The following is a 26376-nucleotide window of genomic DNA, read 5'->3' as shown; positions in this document are numbered from 1 at the left end:
GACTAAAAAAAATCCCAATTTTGTACACCAGATGGTATGGAATCCTATCTGTTAACAAGCATATTGTCGAGGAAGTCATCTATATCCCCCGCCCATTTTAACATGTTATGGTCCCAAACCAGATAACTGACCCAACATTTCTCTTAGCCCATGTCAAAATAGCTGCAATGGAAATTCTAAAATAAACATTTCTAAAACTCCTTAATATCCAATTGCACCAGTTCAGTATGTGCTTTATATATAGACATGCAATGTTTGGCAAGGAAATGTTTAACAGTTTATTTGTTATACTCCGTAAGTGAACCCACCCTATCTTAAAACTTAAATCCAACTTGTTACCATGGAAATGTAAAAAATAACAATTTCTAAAATTCCTAAATAGCAAAATGGCACCAGTTCAGCATGATCCTGATAGACATGCAAAGTTTCATAGAGAAATATTTAACGGTTTCTGAGTTAACTTCATTGGGGCGGGGGATAAAAAATAAAGGATTCAGGGGCAGAACAAATCCCCAATTCTTGCTTTTGCTAAGATGGTCGTGAAAACACTTTGAACAGTATTTTAATAATATATAAACTGCATTATCTTTATGTGGACAAGGCCCGAAGTATGGCAGGTCATGGATACATTTTACACACTTTATCCAAGTGCACAAGGCGAGGTGTGGTTTAATGTCGCGTTCAAGATTACTGTACTTATAAAGTGGGGTGTGTGCATGTACTATAGTCTGGAATATAACTTAATGTACCGACGTTTACTACAATATCTGAAAAACTATCGGTAAAAACAGTTGGTATGAGATTATTAAACAGTCATACATAACTGGATATTACATTTAAAACCAAGCTGCATGAATAAAAAATCTGTCTGTTCAGTGATCATTATGTTTCATCAACAACCAGACCTGTTCATCACGGGTGGAACGAGCATTCATAGAAACAGCCATCTGCATAATGCTATCCCTACTTCACAGGGCCATATGACACAGTTGAACCAATCAACTCACTCAAGGTGCACGGGAATCACGCACACATGAATACGGTGTTAGCGTTGGGGGTCTCAACGTGCGTGATTCCAGTGCAGCCTTTCGAGTTGAGTTGATTCAACTGTGTCATATGGCCATGTGAAGCAGAGGTAGCATTATGCAGATGGCTGTTTCTATGAATGCTCGTTCCTCCCGTGACGAACAGGTCTGGTTGTTGATGAAATATAGTGATAGCTAAATAGACAGATTTTTTATTCATGCACCGATTGTCTTTAAATGTAATATCCAGTTATGTATGACTGTTTAATAATCTCATACCAACTTTGACTGGAGTAGGTCAAATAGTTTTTCAGATATTGTAGTAAACGTCGGTACCTTAAATTACCTTCCAGACTATAGTTGTAACTAATGTCAAGGAGAAAAAAGCCGCAGTTTAACATGCATAACCCACTCAGACAGTATGTGACTAGGAGTCAATCAGTCCTTGTTTTGTCCTCTTTATGTACCTTTTGGCATGGCATGGCTTCCGCTCTCCGGACAGCATTCCTTCTAAGGAGGCTGTTGCATATGCGCGAGTATGCCGTAGACAGAGCCATTGTCCAATGACATTATCAGCTAAGGGGAAACAACTCGCACCATGTTGCACCTCAACCTCGTGATGTGAGGCAACTAGACACAGGTCTGCTGGGTTGTCACCACGACCTGACTGAATGCTTGTGCAATCAATCATTTGCATTGAGTCTGCGAAGACAGCTGCAATATTGCCGACTGCAGTATAAAAACTGACTTTCTTTTCTATGGTTTCAAATCAACAACACAGACTTGTAAAAAGAAGTATTTATTACCTCACTTTGGCATAAACACCCCTACATTAGTTATGTTTTACAGAGCAATTTACATCAATAGCATGAAATTTACAATAGTTCTTTATACATCACTTGAATTGTACATTAAATATTTAAATACAAAACAAAGAGTGAAATCATCTAATGTGACAGACAACCTAATAATGTTGACAGCAATGCCATTACCAAGAACAGTGAACTGTTCCATGCATATCTTCACACACACACTTTGTATTTAGTCCATGGTGGCATATTAGAGTGAAACGCTGTTTGACTTTTCTTTAAAACATCTCACACACAATGGCCGATGAATACAAAATAAAAAACAAAAACTTAACAAATTTCCTTTAAGAGCTTTGATGAAAGCTGTTGACCCCGGCTAAAAGACTTCCCATATTATACGTCATGTGAATGGCATGAAATGAACGGTGACGAATGACGGATGAAGATGATTGGCTAATCTCTGGAAGATCTCTACAACTCGTCATGATCCTGAAATGGAAAAAAAAACATTCATAAATGTCAATAAAACTAACTAAAAATCCTTTTAGCATACACAAGTACATTACTGTGAAGAAAATAATTTGGAATAATTTCATAACTACTTTGACAAAGACAATCTCACAGCAACTGGGTGTAGTCAACTTACAGGTTCTTCTTTTTTATCTGAGTCATCCTCTTCCTCCTCCTCCTCTGCCTCATCCCCATCTTCCTTCTTGGCATCTGAGAACAGACAACGGCACTTAATAATTTACGAATACTCTCAACAATTCATAGATGGTGAATGTGTCAAATCACAAGTATTGAACATTTTTCATTAGCAACCTGAGACTGCTAAGACAGATGTCTCAATCCTTCTACATAGTCTGCAATCACTGAATCACTTCTCACCTTCCTCTTCTTTCCTCTTCTTCTCTTCCTCCTCCCTCTGTTTCCTCTCCTCCTCATCCTGAGCATCCTTCATCTTCTTTTCAGGGTCCTGAAACATACAACCATTCATGAGAAACCATATCCACCCCATGAGTATCATAAAGATTAGTGAAGGCAGTCGGAATGTATTGTCATTTGGGATTTATTTTCAACTTTTAAACTGCAGATTTAATGCTGAGAAGCAACAGCTGACAAGTCACATTTCCTTACCTTTGTTTTGCCCCATGTATCTTTTCCGAATTCCTCTGCGAATTTTTCATCATCAGTTATGAGGACATTATCAAAGATAGTTCCAGATTTAACCTGAAAGGAAGGAACAGGTCTTGAAAAAAGTGATGGTGAACATTTATCTAAGCATTCTCAGATATCATTAAATACAAGAAAATAACTGAAAATCTTTGGTTTTTCTTTGAATGTTGTTAAACGTTGCAATATTCCAGCTATGACAGTGGGAAAATCTATGGTGCAAAATAATGCTTTTCCCAACCAATCTGCCTGCCACATGGACTTAGAAATCCTAGACTTTACTCAACAAAGTTGCAATAAATTCTAGATAAATATTGGGATTCCTCGCACCTGCCACAAATCAAAACCAATAGCACCAATATCGGTGTATCTGTAGAGATTGTCATCGGGGGAGTAGTCAGGGTTGTCGATCTCAGGATGGACCCATTTGCCCTTGTAGTCTGGGTTGTCGATCTGCTTGGGTTTCCACTCTCCCTTGTAATCTGGGTTATCAACCATTGGGGGCTCCCATTCTCCATCCATCTCATCGTCCCAGTCATCAGGCTTCTTGGCATCTGGGTCGGGGATATGTTCTGGCTTGTCCCAATCCTCAGGCTTGGTGTCATCAGGGTCATCGATCTTCTCACGCTCATCCCAGTCATCGGGTTTCTTGGCCTCGGGGTCCTGAAAACACATGAACTCAACATTAATATACTGTCATATTCAGGGTACTTAATCATTGTTGATCGGCATATTAATTCATTGTGCTGCAATAGCAGATTGAGGTGTACCTTGGTTGCTTATACAGCGGTAAAAACTTCAGTTACACCTTCTGAAGCAAATAGGCAACTTTGATTAAACATTAAGTATTTCTACTAGTCCTTTGGATCTAATAACCACTCTGTTTCTGGTCTCTTGGGCAAATGCAGGGTTCCATGCAAGCATATGACAACACCAATACCTGTACTGTACTATGTAAAATATTTACCTTGACTTTCTTGGCTGGAAGGAAATCCCAATCCGCCTCAAGCTCTCCGCTCTCCACCTTCTCGTTATCAATCTTCACCTCGTATGTGTTGTCAGATTTCACAATGAGGGTATACAAGTGAGTGAAAACATCATCCTACAGGGAAACAAGAACACCATAAGCATTTACTCAACACACATGGAATAAGAACAAGAGCTATCGGATTGTATTTAAGTCTCTGGGAAATGTTAGTTCTCTTCTCCATTCTTCTTTGATACCCATTTCACAAATCTGTTATTATGAACTTTCGAGTGAATAATATTCTACAAACCTTGCATCGGATATCTTTCTTGGTCAAAAGGTTCTTTCCCTTGTAGTTGAAAATCACGTGAACCTTCTTTGTTCCAGGACCACAGATGTCAGGTCCTGAAAGAAACCAATTAATAAAAATATGAAAAATATCATGATTCTAAGACTAACCTCCCTAGTTAGTCACTATTCATGCCATATTACTACGAGGGACACCAGAAATGAGTTTCACACATATTACCCATAAATTTAATTTTCACTACCTGGCCACAAACCCAAATAAAGAACTGAACGTCTGAAGATGAACATTCTTTAATGGCTTACAATGAAACAAGACAGATTTTACCTAGTATGTCTAGACTGATGAAAATCATTCTTACCGAACATAATGAGATATGGGCTGTCTCCGTGCATGCCTGCTTGGTCGAGGTCACTGGCAAAAACCTTGGCATAACCACCGCCGCAGTCAATGTTCTGTTCATGTTTCACTGTGAACTGGACGACTAGAGTTTTACCTTCGTTGCTGAATTTATCAAACTTGCCTGAGACACCATAAAATCTGGCATCCTGGGTTGTTTTTAAACCTGAAAAGAAAGAACAGCACCAACTTTGAAAAACAATTCTACATATATCTGCTCAGATTAAGGAATTTCAAGTAGCAATGCAAATGTTTGTACATGTGATTGTACTGTCTAGAAAACTGAACAATCTTCTAGGTTAAATACTCACCTTTATCTTTTTCTGCATCACCATAAAATTTTCCAGCAGACAGTTCAAATTTTCCCTGCTCTGCAGCCTTTGCGGTTGAATCAACCCAACGATCCCTCCAGCCACCTGGAAATAAAATGAACATGCATACACTGGATTGTTGTGGCCACATTTAATATTTTCCAATTAAAACAAAGAAACCGTTTAAGAAAGAAATACTATATTTACACTTATGTATGTACATATTAAGTGGCACTTCCACTTATTTCAACTTAGGCTTAGAATGATAGAACAACTATACTGTCACATTATGAAAAACGTTTATAAATCAGTGGTCACTGCTACTTTTCAATCCAAACTTTAATTAATGTAATATATTGAACTTCAGCTTGCGAGTCGTCGATTTGTAGTATTTTCCACGGTATAAAATTATTTTTTTTCTTAAATGATCTGCATCGGGAATATACAATTAATATCTGCACAAGTAATATCATCATATGCTTGGTTTATAGAACATTCACTGTGGTCTTGAATATACATCTGTTAACGAGCAATTTTGTAAAGGAATATTGACATATTCACTAGTCAAATGTCAAAGCATGGGAAATCGGAAAAGTCTGTGGATAAACGAGCACCTGCAAAATATTAAATACTACTTATGCACAATCACAACTTGACTTACCATCAAATTTCTCCTCAAAGTATACAGTGGGATCACAGAAAACTGCACCGAAGAGTGCCACAAAAATCGCAACCGCCCTCATCTTTGGTCAGGCTTTGGAAAGGACCTGCCGAAACTTCTACCCCGAGATAGTTAATGCCGGTTCTCCACGTGATCTCGACAGCTGTACGCACGCGATTGGTTTCTTCTGACCAATCAGCGCTCACCACGCGCAGAGCGAGGAATCTCCCTTCATCGTAACACGTCGGAAACTGTCGTTGGATAGCGGTCTTTCCCGATTGTCAAGGAAGGGAAGTAACTCTAAACTTTGTTGTTGTTTGCAACGGAAGTTAGAAGAGAGAGACTTGTTGAAAATGTTTCATTTTATTGTAAGTTTCGGTAGCATTGTAAGGTCATTTGTGCATATATATCCCTAGTTGTGAGAAATAATGATCTTGTCTCTTCGGTGACACCAGTTTCATGTATTAAATTAATTTGCGTGTATACTTCAATATTAGTTATATCTACATGTCTGAACGTGAAATCTGCGTGTTCTATCTTTACATTTGATCAATTTCATAGTAAGGTCATGTCACTATGCATATAATTAGTGGGCACTGCGAGTTCCGGATTAAAGTGCCATATGTTACTTCATTGATATATATCGTCGTGGGAAGTGTGTAACTTCACAAATGTGAACCACGGATTGGCTGAAGCCATACCTACGTGGAGAGCAATGATAGCAATGACTGGCGAAAAATAAATACGAAATACACTCGTCGATACAAGGAACAGATTAATGAACATACCAGAGTTACAATAATTTAACACTATTTTGCAATAATTATAGTTTGGTTGTTAGTGAAGATAATTACTTGCATGATTCTTGCCAGGAATTTGATAACATCCAAATTTGACATGTATTGTTAAAAACACACCAAACGTACACCCACATAATACTATTTAGCAGAAGTAATCCATATGTACAGTTTATACAGAGGTGGACTTTGACATATATTGGCTGATTAATATCCATTTGATATAAGAATAATGTTTGTTGATTTTCACACACATTCTAAATCAGATCTGTTCACAATTATTTGTATGATGGTATGTCTTTATTCTATAACAAATTCAGATTATTGGATACAATGGCAACACTATGTTCCCTTCACAACTCATACAGGGCTCCAGAGTCATTGAGTATTTTCTTGCATGATTGATATAATTCGCATTGGGTATTTGATGGGTTTTCTTTGAGTGTTCAATATATTTCTACTCCCTTGGACATGTTGGATCAAGTCTTTTGTCTATTTATTGACGTTTTTGAAAATAATTCTACTTATGCTGTGGCAGGTAATTTCTAATTTTCTTTGGTTCATGTGGTGCCCAAAGTATGTCATACGCCACATAAACTCACACCAGCAACACATGTCTCAGTTACAATAAGCAAGATGTAGCACTTTTGTGCGTTATTCACTGCAGTAGAGTTTAAGTGTAGGTGCTAAATAGAAAAAAGAAGTGTAAAGATATTTGGGTATGCAAGTTGAAAAGGTTATGTTTTGTAATTAATCACAGTATTGTTTTACTAATTGCTGTTTTTTAGATTTACATGCAAATTTGTGTGCAAGCAACTCAAACTTAATTGGGTCATGGTGATTTATTTGCATGGTTTATGCATATACACAATTTATCTTAAGCTCTGTGATATGGGGAAAAGCCAGAATTATTGTACTTATCAGTCAGTTAGTTTGAATTCAGCAACCCATGCATGCCCATAAGAGTCGACTATGCTTGTCGTAAGAGGCGACTAATGGGATCGGGTGGTCAGTCTCGGGGACTTGGTTGATGCATGTCATCGTATCCCAATTGCGTAGATTGATGCTCATAATGGCAATCACTGGATTGTCTGGTCCAGACTCGATTATTTACAGGCCACCGACATATAGGTGGAATATTGCTGAGTGTGGCATAAACAATAAAAAAACAAAATAAAAAAAGCATCTGTTGTGTGTGCCAAAGCTGAATGTCAAGCTTCTCCCTTATTGCATGGTAATTAGTATTACAATTAAAGGACCCCTGTCTGTCTTAATTAAACTGGATGAAGCAAATAAAGCGACAGACTCCTAGAAATCTGCAAGATGTTCACCACATCATTTAGCGAATGTGTGACATGCCTGTCATGCAAGCTGCAGCAGGAGAATATTGATATGCTTATTACATAATATTTTCATTGGAACTAAATGAGTCCAATCTATACTATTACTGTAGTCCTTACTTGACAATCATTTACAATCTGTTACAATTTTACATGTATCTTTAACTGATTATGATTTTTAGAAATGATCAAATATGCATGTTTATATCATGTATGTCTTTTATGGTCTCATATTATAAACAATTGATATGTGATGATATATGAATAAAATTACCAGTTAGACCAGATTATGTGTGAAAAGAGGTTTGGTACAAAGAAAATGAGTGTGAATTTTATAAATTATGACCTGGTATATTTTTTTTAAATTGCCTGTTCATAACAAGACTACTGGTTTTATTTATTTTAAAAATCTTTTGTAACAAAGGTTTAAAAGCTAGCTTATATAAACAAGGAAAGTTGTTAAATAACACTATCCAGTCTTTTTTACTGAACATGCTGAACACAATGTTTCTTTTTAATTTTATTTTTTTTGCAATGTTTATGGTAAAGTAAATTATGGAAAAAACATTTGAATAGATTTTGATATTTCTCAAATTTGAAACTGAATAGTGGAATGGTTTTTATCATGTGAAATGTGATATTTATTACAGGTTTCAACCCAGTGCAGGGACTTGTCATACTGACAAACACTAGATGTCATCTTCCAATATGGTGTACAAGCAACACTGACACAGGCTGTGAGAAGTTTTGTCAGTGACGAGGATGAGTCGTGCTTCGTCCATCCTGCAGCGGGTCAACTCTCAGCTGAGAGGGGAGAGAGTACCGCTAAAGTCTAAGGAGGAGGATGAGCTCTCGGTCAGTCTGTTTCTACATTAATGTTTGCATCAAATTTTCATGTCATATCTTTCCTTTGTAAATCTTTGTAATTCTCTTCAACAGCCACAATTATACAATGAAAGAAAAGGTAGTTGAAGTGTATTTCTATGTGCTCGCTTCCCTGATGGATCAGACAAATAGAAAGATACTATCAGTAAAATATAACAAATGATAAACTTAACTATGAACTAACTGTTAATGTTTGAATGATGATTGATCAAATGCACTCTGTATGTCTCTGGCTACACTGGGTTAAAATGTATTGCCTCATAAGCAATATTTAAGCCATATAGCAATGAAAATCCTCCCTGACAGTTCAATACAGATACATGGTACTGTGGAAATATTAAGCAGGCAGCACTTTGAATAGAATTAGCATGACCGACTCAAACACCTTTTATGACAAATAAGTTGAGAATATTGAGCTAAACAAAAATTATTTATATTTTTACCCAAGCTCATTGGTAAGCTAAACATCACTTGACCATGACATTAGTAAAACAGCATGTTCTTGCAGTGGTCCATGGAATATTGCATCCAGGGATTCGAAAGGATTCTAAACTATGTGTCCCCTGGCAAGGAAAATGGGGAAAAGCATCACTATTTTGTACAAAATGGGATTTTATATAGTATTTATTTTCTTAAATTTAGATGTATTTCAACATTGTATATTGAGAGTGAAATGCTATAAAATTAACCATTGAAGTTTCCTCCTCTTTAGTGGTCCTGTTGACAGTGAAAATCTTGGGCCAAATATCATCTAGTGAGTAGGTCTAGACAAATCCCTGATATCCTAGGACATGTGTGTTCGGTATTATAAACTGGCACTGGTTTCATAGTTCGAAACAATATTCTCATGGTTCAGTTTTTGCCAGTCAATAGTTATCATGTATGTTTGCCATTAGACTCTTGTTTGGCAGTGTCAGTTGCGTCAGCTGTTGCTGCTGATGCGAGTCCTGGCACATACAGGACGTGCTGAGGATGTAACTCGAGAATACTGTAAATGACATACAATGATACAAGTGATTCAAGTTGTGTGAGACACTGGTATACGGTTGTAGTTGTGCTCAGTTCTACTTCAGTCTTTTGGTTACCTCTAGAGAAGTGGAAATACAGACATATTGAGCACTTGCGTGACATTGTTTCAGTATGTTTCCATAAATGTGTAAACAGAAGCATTTCTTTTATGCGGTTAATCCTTTCTTTTGTTGGGTTTCATTGTGTATTGTGGTTACATATTTGTTCAATAGAAATACCATGTTGACAGAACAGAGAGAACCACTGGGTAAGCCCAAGTGATGCAGTCAATTATTATCACATGATTATTAAATTAATATTGTGATATGATAGTCATGTCCTCATACAGATTATTTTGCCATATTTTCATATTTTGGGACTGAGAAAATATTATATTTCTTCAAGAAAGATGTTGATAAATTCTAAAACGTCCAAGCTTTCCTAGCTTTGAATCCCATGTCTCATGTTTGAACCAATCAAATTGTGGCACACACACACAGCTGGTTGATGGTTGTTATTTCATTCTGACACACATACAGTCAGGTGGACATTGTTAGTTGTATTTAATACAGGGATGAATTAGGTAACTGACTGCAAACATTGTCATTTATGGACAGTTGGGAAACATGCACGTCATCAGGACTGCTGGTATTCATTGCCACATGGTCTGCATTTTAGCCTTAGTGAAATCAACATCGTCAATTTCTTTTCATCTATCCATGGTGCAGGCATCTCAATACAGACAGTCGTTATCTACACAGATAATGCATGCAATTGTTTCATGAAATAAAGTTACTTAATAAACCTCTTTAATCCTAGTTATGTGAAACAAAAGTAGACCTGATATCATTGTGCCCATGTGTCAGTAGTGCAATATACATGCCCTGCAGGTATTGGTTGATAGCAGAAAGACAGCTGGAGGTGATATTGACAACAGCATGTTGCATTATCTTCCCATCTCTTTCAGCAGGGAGCTCTAGGCCAATGTTTGTCTTCACTGCCAGTATGAAGTTTATTGATTTACGGCATCTGTGCTGACCTGTTGAATAGGCCATTAGAAACAAACATATCACTGATTCACTTTTATTCGCCACTTAGATTTACAGCCTCTGCTTTCACAATCAGCCCAATGTGTATTGTTAGCGTTTATTTGACACCAACATATCTGAATAGTCTGGTCCTGTCAGTGTGGAATGTAGGGGAGTGACTGTCAAACCATCCATGCATCACAGTTGTCCTTGGTCCAACTGTTGAAGATCAATAACTGGTAAAAGTAGCAATCAGTGACATCACAGCTTCTCTGAACTATAGATAGTATCGACAGATGGAGACAGTCTACACCGGTTATGTAGAACGTGTAACCAAAATTACTTTGTTGTAAAGTGTTCCATGGATGAAAATATTGTGGCTCATCATTTTTAAATTTGAATTTGTTTCTCTCTCATGTCTTGTATATATTTATGTATATATGTTTATACTTCTGTATACACTAATAAGGTTTCATTATTGCCCTAGGAATTAACATGTATATATGTATATAACTGTAGATGGACTGATGACCTACGCATAAGAAATTAACTTGGTTGGCATTCAAAAAAAAAATAGATGTAATAAAAGAAAAGAAATCTATTTATCATTTACATTTCCTGGTTGTTTGGACCAAAATTTCACCTGCTTGGTCATGTTGATGAAACATGTGGGCATCCTTTCAGGTAATGATCATAATAATACATCAGACAACAGACATAAGTACCTCCATTACTCCCGTTCCAAATATGCAGGTAGATCTCATGTCAGGCCCGTAGTTTCAGTTTTGTAGGGGTCCTTATAGCCTGCAGTAAATTTACCTGTTGATTTATTTGTCACAGTAGGCTGCAGTTGTTAATGAGGGCCTGAGAATTTAGTCAGGGTCTTAAGTCTGTGAGTCCTGATGGCAACCTGGTAATATATTTTTTTTTTTTTCAAAAACTGCCGCAAGCAATCTGCCGATACTGGGCTTTGCCATCATGTTGAGTAATTCAAGTATACCTCCATTGTAGGACGGTGTACATCTTCTCTTAAAGCTATTGCAATGCTATTTCAACACTTTGATGCCCTCTGGCCCAAACTTGAATTATGGCATCATTTTGGTAGATTTTAGGCTTAGTATGTGGACTAGTACAAGCTGATCTAACCGACCAAATGACATTTTACTTGTCTTGGGCTTCAGACTATGGGGTAAAGTTGTGGATTGTTGCAATAGTATATAGCTGTGTTGTTCAATGCCGCACTCAGCAATATTCCAGCTATATGATGACGGCCTGTAATTAATCGAGTCTAGACCTGTCAATCCAGGGAATGATATTGTGAGCAACAATTCATGCCATCAGAGTACATTGACTTCGTCAACTAAGTCACTGAGATTCACCCCCTGATCCATTCAGTCGCCCCTTACATTCAGTCGCCTCTTACATTTAGTCGCCCCTTACATTCAGTCGCCCCTTACATTAAGTCGCCTCTTACATTCAGTTTCCTTACATTCAGTCGCCTCTTACATTCAGTCGCCCCTTACATTCAGTCGCCCCTTACATTTACTCGCCCCTTACATTCAGTCGCCCCTTACATTCAGTCGCCCCTTACATTCAGTCGCCCCTTACATTCAGTCACCTCTTACATTCAGTGGCCCCTTACATTCAGTGGCCCCTTACATTCAGTCGCCCCTTACATTCAGTCGCCTCTTACATTCAGTCGCCCCTTACATTCAGTCGCCTCTTACATTCAGTCGCCCCTTACATTCAGTCGCCCCTTACACATTCAGTCGCCTCTTACATTCAGTCGCCCCTTACATTCAGTCGCCCCTTACATTCAGTCGCCCCTTACACATTCAGTCGCCCCTTACATTCAGTCGCCCCTTACATTCAGTCGCCCCTTACATTCAGTCGCCTCTTACATTCAGTCGCCCCTTACATTCAGTCGCCCCTTACACATTCAGTCGCCCCTTACATTCAGTCGCCCCTTACATTCAGTCCCAACCTGTTCATAAATGTGCATGTGCCTCGCTGCCTGGTTGTAGAATCATATACCGGTAGCAGTCTCTGATGGGCCATATCAAAGCTTTGTTTGTTTATAAACATGCAGTATTTTTTCAAAAGTATGGTGTTTGATACTGCTGCAAGTGACTCACTTTGATTCTGTTTGCAATTGTGAAATTAACACCTGTCAATATCATAACAGGTGCTGCAGATTGCTATGTCAATCATGTAACAAGAAAACCCTGGAAATTGTTTTTTGATTGTTTGAATCTAACATTGCATAGCAAGAGCATACACAAACAGCTGTACATTCTGTGTAACCAGGACAAAGGAACTATGCCCAACATTCTAATACCCTTGTCAGTGTTATCCTGGACATCTGGGTCAAAGTTCCCTTGGTTACCGACTGACAATGCAGATATTGTCCCAAATGTGTTGTTTCACAATGGTGTCAAATTTTATCAAATATATTTACATGAAAATACACTTGTGTGAATTTAGATTTTTTTGTGACAATATTCCGTGAAACATTTAAAGAGAGACTAGGCTTTGAGCTGTATGTCCGAGCATGATTGATTCAAGTCATTCAAACACTAGTTTGTCTGCAACACTCAGATGTTGTCATGAATTTCAATTCAGCAGTTAATAAGACAAGTGACAAGTTTGACAAGTGCCAAATGTATTTTGCATTTGCGGACACATGGCCCATGGTGCTGCATATACAAAAATGCAAACATTGTGCTGTTTCTAAATGTGCATATAAAAAAGGTGCTATCTAGGTAGGTTTCTTTTCAGATGTAAAGATACACTTTTAATAACTGCAGGGTTAGTTGATGACAGAAGCTGAGATAATTTAACAGTGGAAGGATTTAATTGTCACATCATCATCATCATCATCATCATCATCATCATCATCATCAGTGTCACATGAAATGGTTAAGAGGAAGTAAAAATGACAGAACTCCAAAAGAAATTAAAAACAATATTATTACGAAGAGAGATAACTATATATATATAATTTTTACTAACTTCTGAGTAATTACCTAAACCAATTAGAATTACTATACTCCTACTGATACTAGTACTACTCTATTCTACTACTATACTCTATCACTATCTCCCACTACTGCTGCTGCTTCTGCTACTACTACTACCACAACTACTACCACAACTACTACTACTACTATTACAACTACTCCTAACACTACTAACACTACACTACTAAAACTAACACTAAACACTAATACTATTTATTAAGATTATACAGTAAACTACACAGTAAGCTATGCTCTAATCATGCTAATACTACTAATTACACACTACTGATTTACACATACAACTATTGGTTCAACACAGCCATCATTGTGCTCTACCACAGCAGATGAAATGCAATTACATACACACACAAGGCAATCTAAAGGTTCACATATATCATAATACACTGATAGATGCCTACACAGACATGGAAGGGGATTGTCCAACGTCAAGATATAGTTCTGGTCTGTCACGACAAGATATAGTTCTGGTCTGTCATGACAAGATATAGTTCTGGTCTGTCACGACAAGATATAGTTCTGGTCTGTCACGACAAGATATAGTTCTGGTCTGTCATGACAAGATATAGTTCTGGTCTGTCATGACAAGATATAGTTCTGGTCTGTCATGACAAGATATAGTTCTGGTCTGTCACGACAAGATATAGTTCTGGTCTGTCACGACAAGATATAGTTCTGGTCTGTCACGACAAGATATAGTTCTGGTCTGTCATGACAAGATATAGTTCTGGTCTGTCATGACAAGATATAGTTCTGGTCTGTCACGACAAGATATAGTTCTGGTCTGTCACGACAAGATATAGTTCTGGTCTGTCACGACAAGATATAGTTCTGGTCTGTCACGACAAGATATAGTTCTGGTCTGTCATGACAAGATATAGTTCTGGTCTGTCATGACAAGATATAGTTCTGGTCTGTCATGACAAGATATAGTTCTGGTCTGTCATGACAAGATATAGTTCTGGTCTGTCATGACAAGATATAGTTCTGGTCTGTCACGACAAGATATAGTTCTGGTCTGTCACGACAAGATATAGTTCTGGTCTGTCACGACAAGATATAGTTCTGGTCTGTCATGACAAGATAAACCGTAATCGACATAATAAGCGCCCCGCTCTAATAAGCGCCCACGGCAATATTTGCTAATATATTGGCTAGTGAACAATACCAATTAGAACCCCTTCCGATTGATCAATGTACACAACACTTATTTATTCGCGTATAATACGTACGTGTGTTATAAGCACCCTTAATTAAGGGCATTTAAATTCTGGAAAAATGTATCTCTCGTATATAAACAGTTCAGGCTGTCAGCATAAACAACGAAATTTATCTTTCAACTCTGTCTTTTTCACCAAAATAATATTCAAATAAGAGCCCCCTATTTCTAATTTTGAGAGCGCCCTGGGCGCTTATTAGGTCGAATACGGTAGTTCTGGTCTGTCACGACAAGATATAGTTCTGGTCTGTCATGACAAGATATAGTTCTGGTCTGTCATGACAAGATATAGTTCTGGTCTGTCACGACAAGATATAGTTCTGGTCTGTCATGACAAGATATAGTTCTGGTCTGTCATGACAAGATATAGTTCTGATCTGTCATGACAAGATTTAGTTCTGGTCTGTCACGACAAGATATAGTTCTGGTCTGACATGACAAGATATAGTTCTGATCTGTCATGACAAGATATAGTTCTGGTCTGTCATGACAAGATATAGTTCTGGTCTGTCATGACAAGTTATAGTACTGGTCTGTCATGACAAGATATAGTTCTGGTCTGTCATGACAAGATATAGTTCTGGTCTGTCACGACAAGATATAGTTCTGGTCTGTCACGACAAGATATAGTTCTGGTCTGTCACGACAAGATATAGTTCTGGTCTGTCACGACAAGATATAGTTCTGGTCTGTCACGACAAGATATAGTTCTGGTCTGTCATGACAAGATATAGTTCTGGTCTGTCATGACAAGATATAGTTCTGGTCTGTCACGACAAGATATAGTTCCGGTCTGTCATGACAAGATATAGTTCCGGTCTGTCATGACAAGATATAGTTCTGGTCTGTCACGACAAGATATAGTTCTGGTCTGTCACGACAAGATATAGTTCTGGTCTGTCACGACAAGATATAGTTCTGGTCTGTCACGACAAGATATAGTTCTGGTCTGTCATGACAAGATATAGTTCTGGTCTGTCATGACAAGATATAGTTCTCGTCCGTCACGACAAGATATAGTTCTCGTCTGTCATGACAAGATATAGTTCTGGTCTGTCACGACAAGATATAGTTCTGGTCTGTCATGACAAGATATAGTTCTGGTCTGTCATGACAAGATATAGTTCTGGGACTGTCATGACAAGATATAGTTCTGATCTGTCATGACAAGATTTAGTTCTGGTCTGTCATGACAAGATATAGTTCTGGTCTGTCACGACAAGATATAGTTCTGGTCTGTCATGACAAGATATAGTTCTGGTCTGTCACGACAAGATATAGTTCTGGTCTGACATGACAAGATATAGTTCTGATCTGTCATGACAAGATATAGTTCTGGTCTGTCATGACAAGATATAGTTCTGGTCTGTCATGACAAGATATAGTACTGGTCTGTCATGACAAGATATAGTTCTGGTCTGTCATGACAAGATATAGTTCTGGTCTGTCACGACAAGATATAGTTCTGGTCTGTCATGACAAGATATAGTTCTGGTCTGTCATGACAAGATATAGTACTGGTCTGTCATGACAAGATATAGTTCTGGTCTGTCATGACAAGATATAGTTCTGGTCTGTCACGACAAGATATAGTTCTGGTCTGTCACGACAAGATATAGTTCTGGTCTGTCACGACAAGATATAGTTCTGGTCTGTCATGACAAGATATAGTTCTGGTCTGTCACAACACAATACAAATGTTATTGACAACAGATAGTCACTGGTATATTGTCTTCCACGACAAACAACGGGAAAGATGAACTGACCTTAGTCACTATAATGACAGCAGTTAGATATAGCTGCAGTGAATACTGTATTCACCCACTACGCTCTGATACAACAGCTCAGAGACAGCACCTACACTGGACATAGTTATGGGACAAAGTCTTCTCAGAAGAGATGCATATAGAATGCTACTCTACGCATCCTACTGTTATGATCCTGCATATGTACACACAATCATCAGTAATTTCTTCTCAGTAAAGGGCGGTCAGGGACCCTGTTGGTTAAAGTGTTCGCTTGTCACGCTGAAGACCCGGGTTCAATTCCCGACATGGGTACAATGTGGGAGGCCCATTTCTGGTGTCCCCCGCCGTGATATTGCTGGAATATTGCTTAAAGCGGCGTAAAAACACACTCACTCACTCTTCTCACTAAAACCCATCCCAAGCAACAAGATCAAATTTTAAAACTGCGTGACACAAATTGACTATTTGTTTTATTTCTACTGACAGAAGGTAACTGGGATGTGTTCCACAAAGCAATCTTAGCACTACGACTATCGTAAGGATATGCTACAAGATGGGAATTACGATCAACTTAGTGCTAGGATCGCTTTGTGGAACGAGGCCCAGGTTAATAAAATCTGTAAACCAGACATATTTTTGGTCTGATTTTGATGATGAAAGAAGTTTCTGCTTATTAAAATGAAGATTTTCGTATATAACCAATTAAACCCTGGCGTTTTTGGTAAGAGCCGAACAGTGAAGGTCATGGCCATGTGGTACCTGATTGTATGTTCCTCTTGTCCCGCTAATGTGAATCATTGTTTCATTATTCTCAGGCCACTGTGAATAATGCTGGGACACTGATGACTGCAGCATCAACAACGTTCCCAGTCATGTTCCCTCCCTCTCACAAATTACCATAGCCTTTTTCAGTCACGACTCAACATGTCCACTTTCCTTCCAGAACTACCTGAGCAACTTGGCACAGAAAACAGGCCAGGCCAGAAAGTCAGTGAATTTTGAGGACATGGGGGAAAATATTTCAATTTCCAGTGAAAGTAACTTACAAAAGACGCCTAGAGCTCGTATTGAAACCCCGCCACTCAGAGGAGCTGCCAGTCGATTCCTGAAGAAGAAGAAACCAGATCCAGAGGAAATTGACCATTCAAATGTCACGACACCTAACATGTCCCCTCGGGGTCCAAGACGTTCATATCGCCCAGCGACGTCAGTTCCAAATGTATCACCTCAGAAATCTACTCCCACTAAGAAGAAATCTACGCCCCTTGACAAGGCTAAGGCACTGACTAGCAAGATCAACGACAGGGCTGTTGATGGCAATAAACGAGGAACCTATTTTGAAACTGACACTGATGACAGTGTGAGTCTTGCTAACTACATGCAATATGCGTCAGCTGATCAGCTGAAATCGGCGTCAGAAAAGAGCATCGGGAGAGATGGAAATCGATTTTGGAAGAAAACGAAAGCAGAGAAGCCTCTTGAAGAAGGTGAAAATGCATACATGGGAAAAATTGAAGCACCTAGGCCATCGTCCCCAGCTAAGGGACAACGCCGACCGTATGCAGATAGAGGTGTGTATTGATGTTAGTTTTCTTGAGACATGACAAAATAGCATATGTGTACATATGTATGCGCATATACACCTGTAATCAGTAGTATGATTATCATATGACGTGTATACAACAGTTTTGAAGTAACAATTAATATCTGCCTATTATAGACAGGTAACTTGGTCTTTGAAGACTGACAAGCAGCCTTCCATAGGCATTAGACAGACGGGCATGACAACAATAACGTGTGTGGTGAAATAGTTTCTGCAGCAGGTAACATACATATTGTCAGAGATTGTCTCTGATATTGTATATAGTTACAAATTTGTAAACTATTCTGTATGAGAAAATAATAAGAAACAAACAAGTTTACGTACTGGCAGGCAGCAAAGAAAAGCTGGTCAGTCTTGTTATGGGGACTGTTTCATATCCGAAAGACGACCTCGAAAGGTATGAGGAATTGAACAAATAGTTTGTACTTGTTTATTGATATCAATGCATGATCAACAAGGACAATCGATATGGGGTTAAATGTGAATCAAGCCAAACTTTGTGTATCGGGTATTGTATCTTGCCACGTGGCGTGGCGTGGCGTGGCGTGGCGTGGCGGGCAGACGGGCGGACGGGCGGGCGGGCGGGCGGGCGGGCGGGCGATGCAACACAGAGTCTGTTTACATAGAGTTAGGAGTGATGAAATGAACATGTTATGTGACAAGAAAGTGAAACAACCCCTATGTATTTCAGTATATATGTGACCCGTGAAGATTCCGTGGTAGAATAGGTCTTCAGAAACCCATGCTTGCCGTAAAAGGTGACTATGCTTGTCGTAAAAGGCGACTAACGGGATCAGGTGGTCAGGCTCGCTGACTTGGTTGATGCATGTCATCGTATCCCAATTGCGTGGATCGATGCTCATGATATTAATCACTGGATTGTCTGGTCCAGACTCAATTATATACAGACCGCCGTCATATAGCTGGAATATTGCTGAGTGCGGCATTAAACAACAAACTAACCAACCAACCAAATCAGTATATATATATGTGTGAATATATTTGTTTAATATTCTTGATTTTCACGAAACTGATTGTCCCAAGAGGGGGGTTGGTGGATTAATGAGGTTTGTATTAAAGAGGTTCTTCTCTGCAGAGGGTGTTGATACTATTTCACACAATGGCACATTGCTATAGATGATGTTATAGATGGTAGGCATAACAAATTAAGGCAGAAAGGTGATATATACACATATTTATTATGATATTTTGTGATACTTATTTTTGTACACAGGTGTGAAAGTTTATTGATATGAATCATTTACAGATCCCAGGTTGGTTTATTGACTTTATGAATCACTTGTTCTAGATACCTCCAAACCTCCAAATGCAGCAGCTGGTAAGTGGGGATGATTGACACTGAAATGGACGACCTTGCTCATTTCATGACATTAACATACAATTAAAAAACAGTCTTTCCTCAATGGAATGGTCTCACATTCAAAATTAGCTTCTTTGATTCCTGAAAATCCATTCTATGTTTTTCTTGCTGTCCATAACAGTGATCCCTGTTGATATATGTTATCTGTTCGAGATGTCAATCATGTCACAGCTTGTTAATAACAGGGGACAATGTCAAATGTTTAACAGACATTTCCAAACTGCAACAAAATTTCCATGTAACCATCTTATTTGCTAATTCTTCATGTGATTGTCAGATCATCCCTTGATCTTATAAAGAAAACACAGCCTTGCAGAGCCTCATGAGTTGTGCTTCAGTTTCTGGTCAGTGCATGGAAATGACAGCTTGACATTTGATACAGCCCCTCACTGTATAGGCAAAGTGTATTCATATGTCTTGCTTTGAATGTGTCTCTGACTTGAATATCTTGAACCTTTTATGGCTTCATGGCATGCTCCTATATCTGTAGCTGCTTATCTAGTGCTGTATTGTGTAGATATCTCTTCTTGCTGCTTGTAGTGCACTAGTTCCTGTTGTATTTTCTCTGTGCTCTAGGGGCGGTCGGGTAGCCTAGTGGTTAAAGCGTTAGCTCGTCACGCCGAAGACCCGGGTTCGATTCCCGACATGGGTACAATGTGTGAAGCCCATTTCTGGTGTCCCCCGCCGTGATATTGCTGGAATATTGCTAAAAGCGGCGTAAAACCTCACTCACTCACTCACTCTCTGTGCTCTATCACACACCTTTGCATGATAAATATATACACTAGATTACGGATTAAGTACAGTCATTTAAAAAATTGCGTGTTCTTCAACTTGTTTTGGATAGTATATATTTTTTTTTTTGACAAGACATATTACAGGGGTAGGACCAGGATTTGGGGGTTTGACGTCTGCCATTTGTAGCTTCAGCATACCCTATATGTAAAACATTCTTAATTTTACTTTACAATCCGCATACAAAATATGTCATCAGATGTAACAAAGGGGGGCTGGGACGAGTCCAAATTTACTACCCGGGTACCGAACCCCCTATTACCCGACCCAACCCGGGTACCTGCTGTAGGTCTCAAGAGATTGGTACAAAATGTCCGATAGGGAATTGTTTGATCAGAGCCCTGGCAAAAAGATATTCAGGTGCACTGTAAAATGATCTGATCATGCATAACTGAACTTGACTGAAGTTTTGTCTTTATTCAAAAATATGATAGTCAGAAAGAAATGTGAACATTCGTGACCTGTAGTGAATTCACTGAGTTCTTGATTACTTTGTCATTAAACAATATATCATGTGACTAACCACAGGTCCGGGTAGTCCTGTGGGTACCCGGGTCCAGCTCAGGACCCACCCGACCAGAGTGCCCAAGTTACCAGTCCCAGTTGTACTGGCCACCCCCAGAACCCTCCCTCCGGAGCTGCCACTGTATAAGCTACTGTATAGTCATATGAGTCACTATTTTTGAGTAGTATATAACATACTGTGCACAATTAATGGAAGACTATGCTTCATGGTCCTAGGTCTAGATGTTGTAATAAGTGACTTGTGTCAAAATGAGATGTCTTCGTAAAGTAATGATACTCACGACCTGGTAGATTGATCATTATGAATCATATGTCATGTGTAGGTGGTCTGCAAATAAGACAGGATTTTTTCAACCTTGCTTGGACCTTTGACCTTGGATATATTCTTGTGACCCTGTTATCTAGTCTCTAACGCGGCAGACTTTCTCTTTAATTGACCAGCGGCTATTTTCATGGCCGACATGTGCTCTAGTTGACTTGTTCACCATAAATAATAAAAATCGAAAATGTTTTAGCAGGCGGACATTTTCATCAGTTCCCATTTATTGTACCGGAAGTTCCTTACACGTCTCGGAGCAAATGCGCTCTGTAATTTCACTGGTCATAAATTGATGCTATTTTTAGCATGGTCCCCACATCAATGACTATGTAAACCGCAGGGTTTATTAAGCTGAAATTTGGGATTCCAGCAGTGTTGTCAGTGTGTTCAAAGAACTCTCATCCAACTGTAATCATGGCTGACGAACATAGTATTTTGCCCGTTTACTCTGTTATTTCTGAATGAATCATTATGAAGTTTGATATACAGAAAATATGTGGTATGACTAACAATAACGGATGTGTTGCTATAGCGTGATATTTGTCACATCTACTTCTATGTAGCATGTGTACTGTTAGGCCTGCCACCAGTGCCATGGTAGTCATGGTAAACTTGTAACTCTGGCGCTCTGCATACCCATTAATATATCAATGTGGAATTTTTTATGATGCCTGTTTTTTTTAGAGACCTTTGGTTATCCTTCTTTATCTTTGTACGACCTTTAATATAATATACCAGATAGATCTCTGTGATTCATGGTCTTGGGGCGCTATTGTTGTGAGGATATATTATTAACCTTTATGTAGCTTCTAACATGTCTAAGTGATCTTCTAAAATTTACATTTGACTGTGAATTGTTCGCCCCTTGTAGTTGTAGGGGGCGGGGGTGGCCCAGTTGTCGAGGCACCACAATTTGCTCTGCAGTTTTGGTACCCTTGGGCATGCCAGAAACCTGAGATTGTGGGTTCGAATCCAGGTTTACCACAGTTACGTTTCTCGGCTTGTCACTGTATGTGTCAGCATCATACTCGTGCTCGTGGGTTTCACCAAAGTGATAATCGTCTGAGACCTACATCACTTTGGGCATTCCTCCCTCACGAAGCTGATATGCCGTGATATAACTCGAATACTGTTCAAAGTGGTGTTAAACCTAACTCTCTCACTCACTCCTCCGAGTATGTGCTGTTCATATTATTTTTTAAAATTTTGCCAAGTATGGAGAGGTTCTCATATATCAGAGAAAACTATCTGATTGTAATGAGAACCGACAGCTGAGCATGTTGAGTGGAGATGTCTGTTCATGGGAGCTAGATTGTGTCATTGATATCCAACAAGATCTGCAGAGACGGATTGTTTTCAAAGTTTCATGTCTACAGCCACATTACACTTCAGTGTAATCAGATGGGTCGAAACTGTGGGTCATAAGTTGTCTAGCCCACATCCACATGCAGTACCATAATTTGGTCAATTTTAGGCAGGCTCGCCTATGTGGGGATTGTAAACATTATCTTGCTGACTGGCATAAGCCACGATTCCCTCATTCACTATGACATGTTGGACACGTTGACCTCTGATGTGAGACGGGAACCCTTTGCCTTCAACTCATTGCCTGAACAGATTTCATATTGAGAAAGTATATGGGGATCAAATTTCCGTCAGTTCTTCGATACATCTGTGAACATTACTCTGTCTAGTACATGAGGTTCTTGATGGGCTGAATGACTGGCACAAACAACTCCAAAACTCAAAGTATATGATTGGTCTAAATTTAGCGTAAAATTTAATGGAAAATTATGAACAAATACTGCTTACCATAAAATAATACTGCTTATCATAAGAAGAAAAAAACCACAAGCAACCGAAAAAGTGACCTTGTTTAATTGATATAAGACTTGAAGACTGTGGTCAAGTTGTTTCGTCAAACAAATTCCATAAAAAAACAAAAGCAGAATTAAGAATAAACTTTTACCAACTAAATAAGATATTTAACCCCATTTACATGATTGGCGTCATTTTTTTCTGACATTAAATATCTAGGACAGTTGGTCCTCCATCTGTCTGCCTGCTGAACCCCCATCAGGATCCTCTACCATGTACAGTCAAACACTGTAACCCACATCAGGATCCTCTACCATGTACAGTCAAACACTGTAACCCCCATCAGGATCCTCTACCATGTACAGTCAAACACTGTAACCCCCATCAGGATCCTCTACCATGTACAGTCAAACACTGTAACCCCCATCAGGATCCTCCACCATGTACAGTCAAACACTGTAACCCCCATCAGGATCCTCTACCATGTACAGTCAAACACTGTAACCCCCATCAGGATCCTCTACCATGTACAGTCAAACACTGTAACCCCCATCAGGATCCTCTACCATGTACAGTCAAAAACTCTTGTATTGAACTTTGATGTGTCAGACTTATTGTTGTCTTGAAGTTTAAGCTTGGTCTCTGCGTATCCCTTCTTCATTCATCATTTTCGATTGTGTCAAACCTCGGATAACTCGAAATATGTACATAGGTCCCTTCAACTTTGACACAAAAGTGTTTGACTGTATATCTGCTTGTGTGTGTGTGTGTAGGTAGTCAAGCTACATTTTACATTACTTATCAAACTTGTTCTGCATTCTTTTCAAACTTGAATGACTAGCTTCCTCAATCCATGCTTCTTTTGATGATGTAGTTCTTTTGACATTAACATTGCTTACTTTACTAATGTCAAAATACCTCATGGGGATTCCCATCCCCGTGAAGATCCGTGTCAGAATAGGTCTTCAGCAACCCATGCTTGCCGTAACAGGCAACTAGGCTTGCCATGAGAGGTGACTAATGGGATCAGGTGGTCAGGCTGTTGCTGGGAGTGAAGCCTGAATGCGTGGTGGACTGGGATATTGTGGACTGGATCTAGGAAAGGAAGAGGGCATCAAGTGTCACAGTGTTTAAAGTTAGGCCTGAAAACAAATGCGCTCTTGTCATGACACTAAATGTCGCTAATTTAGGTGTCTCTCGATTCCAACACTGTAGCAGCATTAAGCGACATTAAGTATTTATTGAATCGTAATGGGTCTGTGGAATGTTTTGCTTAAGGAGGATAAGTGTAACATGTTTTAAACATTTTGTGTGTGACAGTGTAAGTTTTAACCTTGTGATAAGGATCAGAGGGGTAGAGGCATGTGGGTCTTAGTTTGAAAACTGTTAACTTTGTTGACAAGTTGACGATGGAAAAACTTTCGGGTCAGGTGTGAATTAGGGTTCTTCATCAAACAAAATGACAGATCATTTATTGTGTTATATTTTCACTTTTTCAGTGGAAATTATAAATAGGTAATATATAAGTAACCATGGTAACCTCGTCATCTTGTGTGTTGTGCCTTCAGTTCCGGAGTATGCCAACAAGGGGCAGGTAAAGTACATGGGCAACATCCACCTCACCTCCGAGGAGGAGAGCATGGCAGACTTCATCAACCGGCTGTCCTCCGCTGACGACGCCAAGAAGAAGAAAACAAAGAAACGACAGGTGGGTACTACAGCAGTCTTACATTAGAGTGAGTGAGTGAGTGAGTGAGTTGGGTTTAACGTCTTACATTAGAAGGCATTCTGATAGTAAGAGTTCCTCCTTGACCGACAGTCAAACTCTGTGTGCCATCTTTGTGACCCTTTGATCTTTACATCAACACTAAGTAAAGACAATTTGTTCATTACAGAGGGGTAGATAGAGTCATGTTTTTTACATGCTTGATGAAGATTGACACGTCTGACTTGTAGTGTAGTGTTCATGTCCATGTACAGAAGTCCAGAGGTCGTGACCTCCCATCCCCCGACCTCTCCCTCATGAGAACGCCGTCCCCTCCAACACAGACTCCACGCCGGGGTCCGTCTCCGATCTACGGGCGCCGGCTGTCCAGGTCACCCTCCCAGGACTCAGACAACGTGGACTCCATCCTCAGTGAAGTGGCCGACACCCAGGAGACGGAGAGCTCTGGCAACATATTCAACAGTAAGGACTGGATCTCAGTGTCATCACAGCTTAAAGCAGTGCAAATCAGTCACTGTCTGATATCCGTGAAATATTACATTGAAACAAAAATAAAGGAAGAATGTAGCAATTCTGCTGGTTACAGCAAAATATATTTGAATTATTTAAATGTTATATTTATCCAGAAAATAATAATTTTAGCTTTAATTTATCAATAGACTTGTTCATGTTGTTACATGGGTTGATTTTATAATAAGTGAAAACCACTCAAAAGTAAATGACAAATAGGTTATATGATAAATAATTTATACCATTTCTTTTTGTTTAAGCTGTCAATTTGATGGATTTGGACTCTTTAGAGCCTCTTGCCCTGTCTCCTGAACCTTCAGAAAAGAAGAAGAAGAAGAAATCCTTGAAAAAAAAATCGGAACAAAAAGAATCCAAATCCAAACCAAAACAAAAATCCAAAGAGTCTTTAAGTGTTTTCAAAGCATCAGGGAAAGAAGACATATTCAAGGCAAAAAGTTCTTCAAAAAAAGCAAGAGAGCCCCATAAAACTGACTCTGTGTTTAACAATCTAGGACTTCATACAGTTGATGAACTGTTAGGTGTGTCTGAAGCTAAGGATGAGAGTATAGTGTCTGAAGCTTCAGAAATAGTAACAGAAAAGTCAGATATTTTTGCTGCACAGAAGAGAAAAGATTCTGTGTCTTCAATTGCAACAGAGATCGGTGTGGACACTCCCCAGCATCAGGTGTATTCTGAGGACTTTGACGAGGACAGTATTTCCGAGAGAATTGGACAGGGGAGTCTCCAGGGTGGGAAGCAGGTCCGATGGTCCACAGCGTCTGAGGTGAAGACAGAGTACAGTGATGAGAATACCCAGGCAGACTACGACGATGACTTTGAGACTGACTCCAGAGCGAGGAGCTACTCTGACCGAACATATCAGAGTGACAGTGAGGGCTACACGTCGGACACAGAGACATACACACAGAGGTAGGAGACCTGGGTGACCTGGCATACAGCAATCTGGGACTGTGGTAGAGAGCT

The 26376-nt window shown here is 39.1% G+C and overlaps 2 protein-coding genes across 4 annotated transcripts in view; one reads left to right on the top strand and one right to left on the bottom strand.

Annotated features, from left to right (window-relative positions):
• Positions 1-1808: 1808 nt before the first annotated feature.
• LOC124111920 (calreticulin-like) lies at positions 1809-5813 on the bottom strand. The gene is made up of 10 exons (XM_046471830.1): positions 5653-5813; positions 4992-5096; positions 4643-4846; positions 4285-4379; positions 3975-4109; positions 3338-3670; positions 2972-3064; positions 2723-2810; positions 2481-2554; positions 1809-2323 (listed from the first exon to the last, which is right to left on the bottom strand). Exons 1-10 carry the CDS (start codon positions 5732-5734, stop codon positions 2306-2308), a joined length of 1227 nt encoding a protein of 408 aa, XP_046327786.1. The 5' UTR covers positions 5735-5813; the 3' UTR covers positions 1809-2305.
• A 92-nt stretch (positions 5814-5905) lies between these two features.
• The window catches only part of LOC124111919 (uncharacterized protein C19orf44-like), a 30903-nt gene continuing 10432 nt past the window's right edge, over positions 5906-26376 (top strand). The window contains exons 1-7 of one of the 3 annotated variants that reach the window (XM_048399845.1): positions 5906-6020; positions 8440-8644; positions 17659-18286; positions 19628-19657; positions 24725-24864; positions 25137-25344; positions 25653-26322. In XM_048399845.1, the coding sequence (XP_048255802.1) occupies positions 8552-8644; positions 17659-18286; positions 19628-19657; positions 24725-24864; positions 25137-25344; positions 25653-26322 (1769 nt within the window). In that variant the 5' untranslated portion in view covers positions 5906-6020; positions 8440-8551. The remainder of the gene's footprint in view (positions 6021-8439; positions 8645-17658; positions 18287-19627; positions 19658-24724; positions 24865-25136; positions 25345-25652; positions 26323-26376) is intronic. The other 2 variants (XM_046471827.2, XM_046471829.2) reach the window with 2 other exon arrangements.

Source organism: Haliotis rufescens, unplaced genomic scaffold (genome assembly GCF_023055435.1).
Source record: "Haliotis rufescens isolate VD_foot unplaced genomic scaffold, xgHalRufe1.0.p SCAF_2, whole genome shotgun sequence".
In the NCBI taxonomy this organism is placed as follows: Eukaryota; Metazoa; Mollusca; class Gastropoda; order Lepetellida; family Haliotidae; genus Haliotis; species Haliotis rufescens.
The sequence above is the reverse complement of the archived record's forward strand: the minus strand, read 5'-3'. Positions and strand labels throughout refer to the sequence as shown.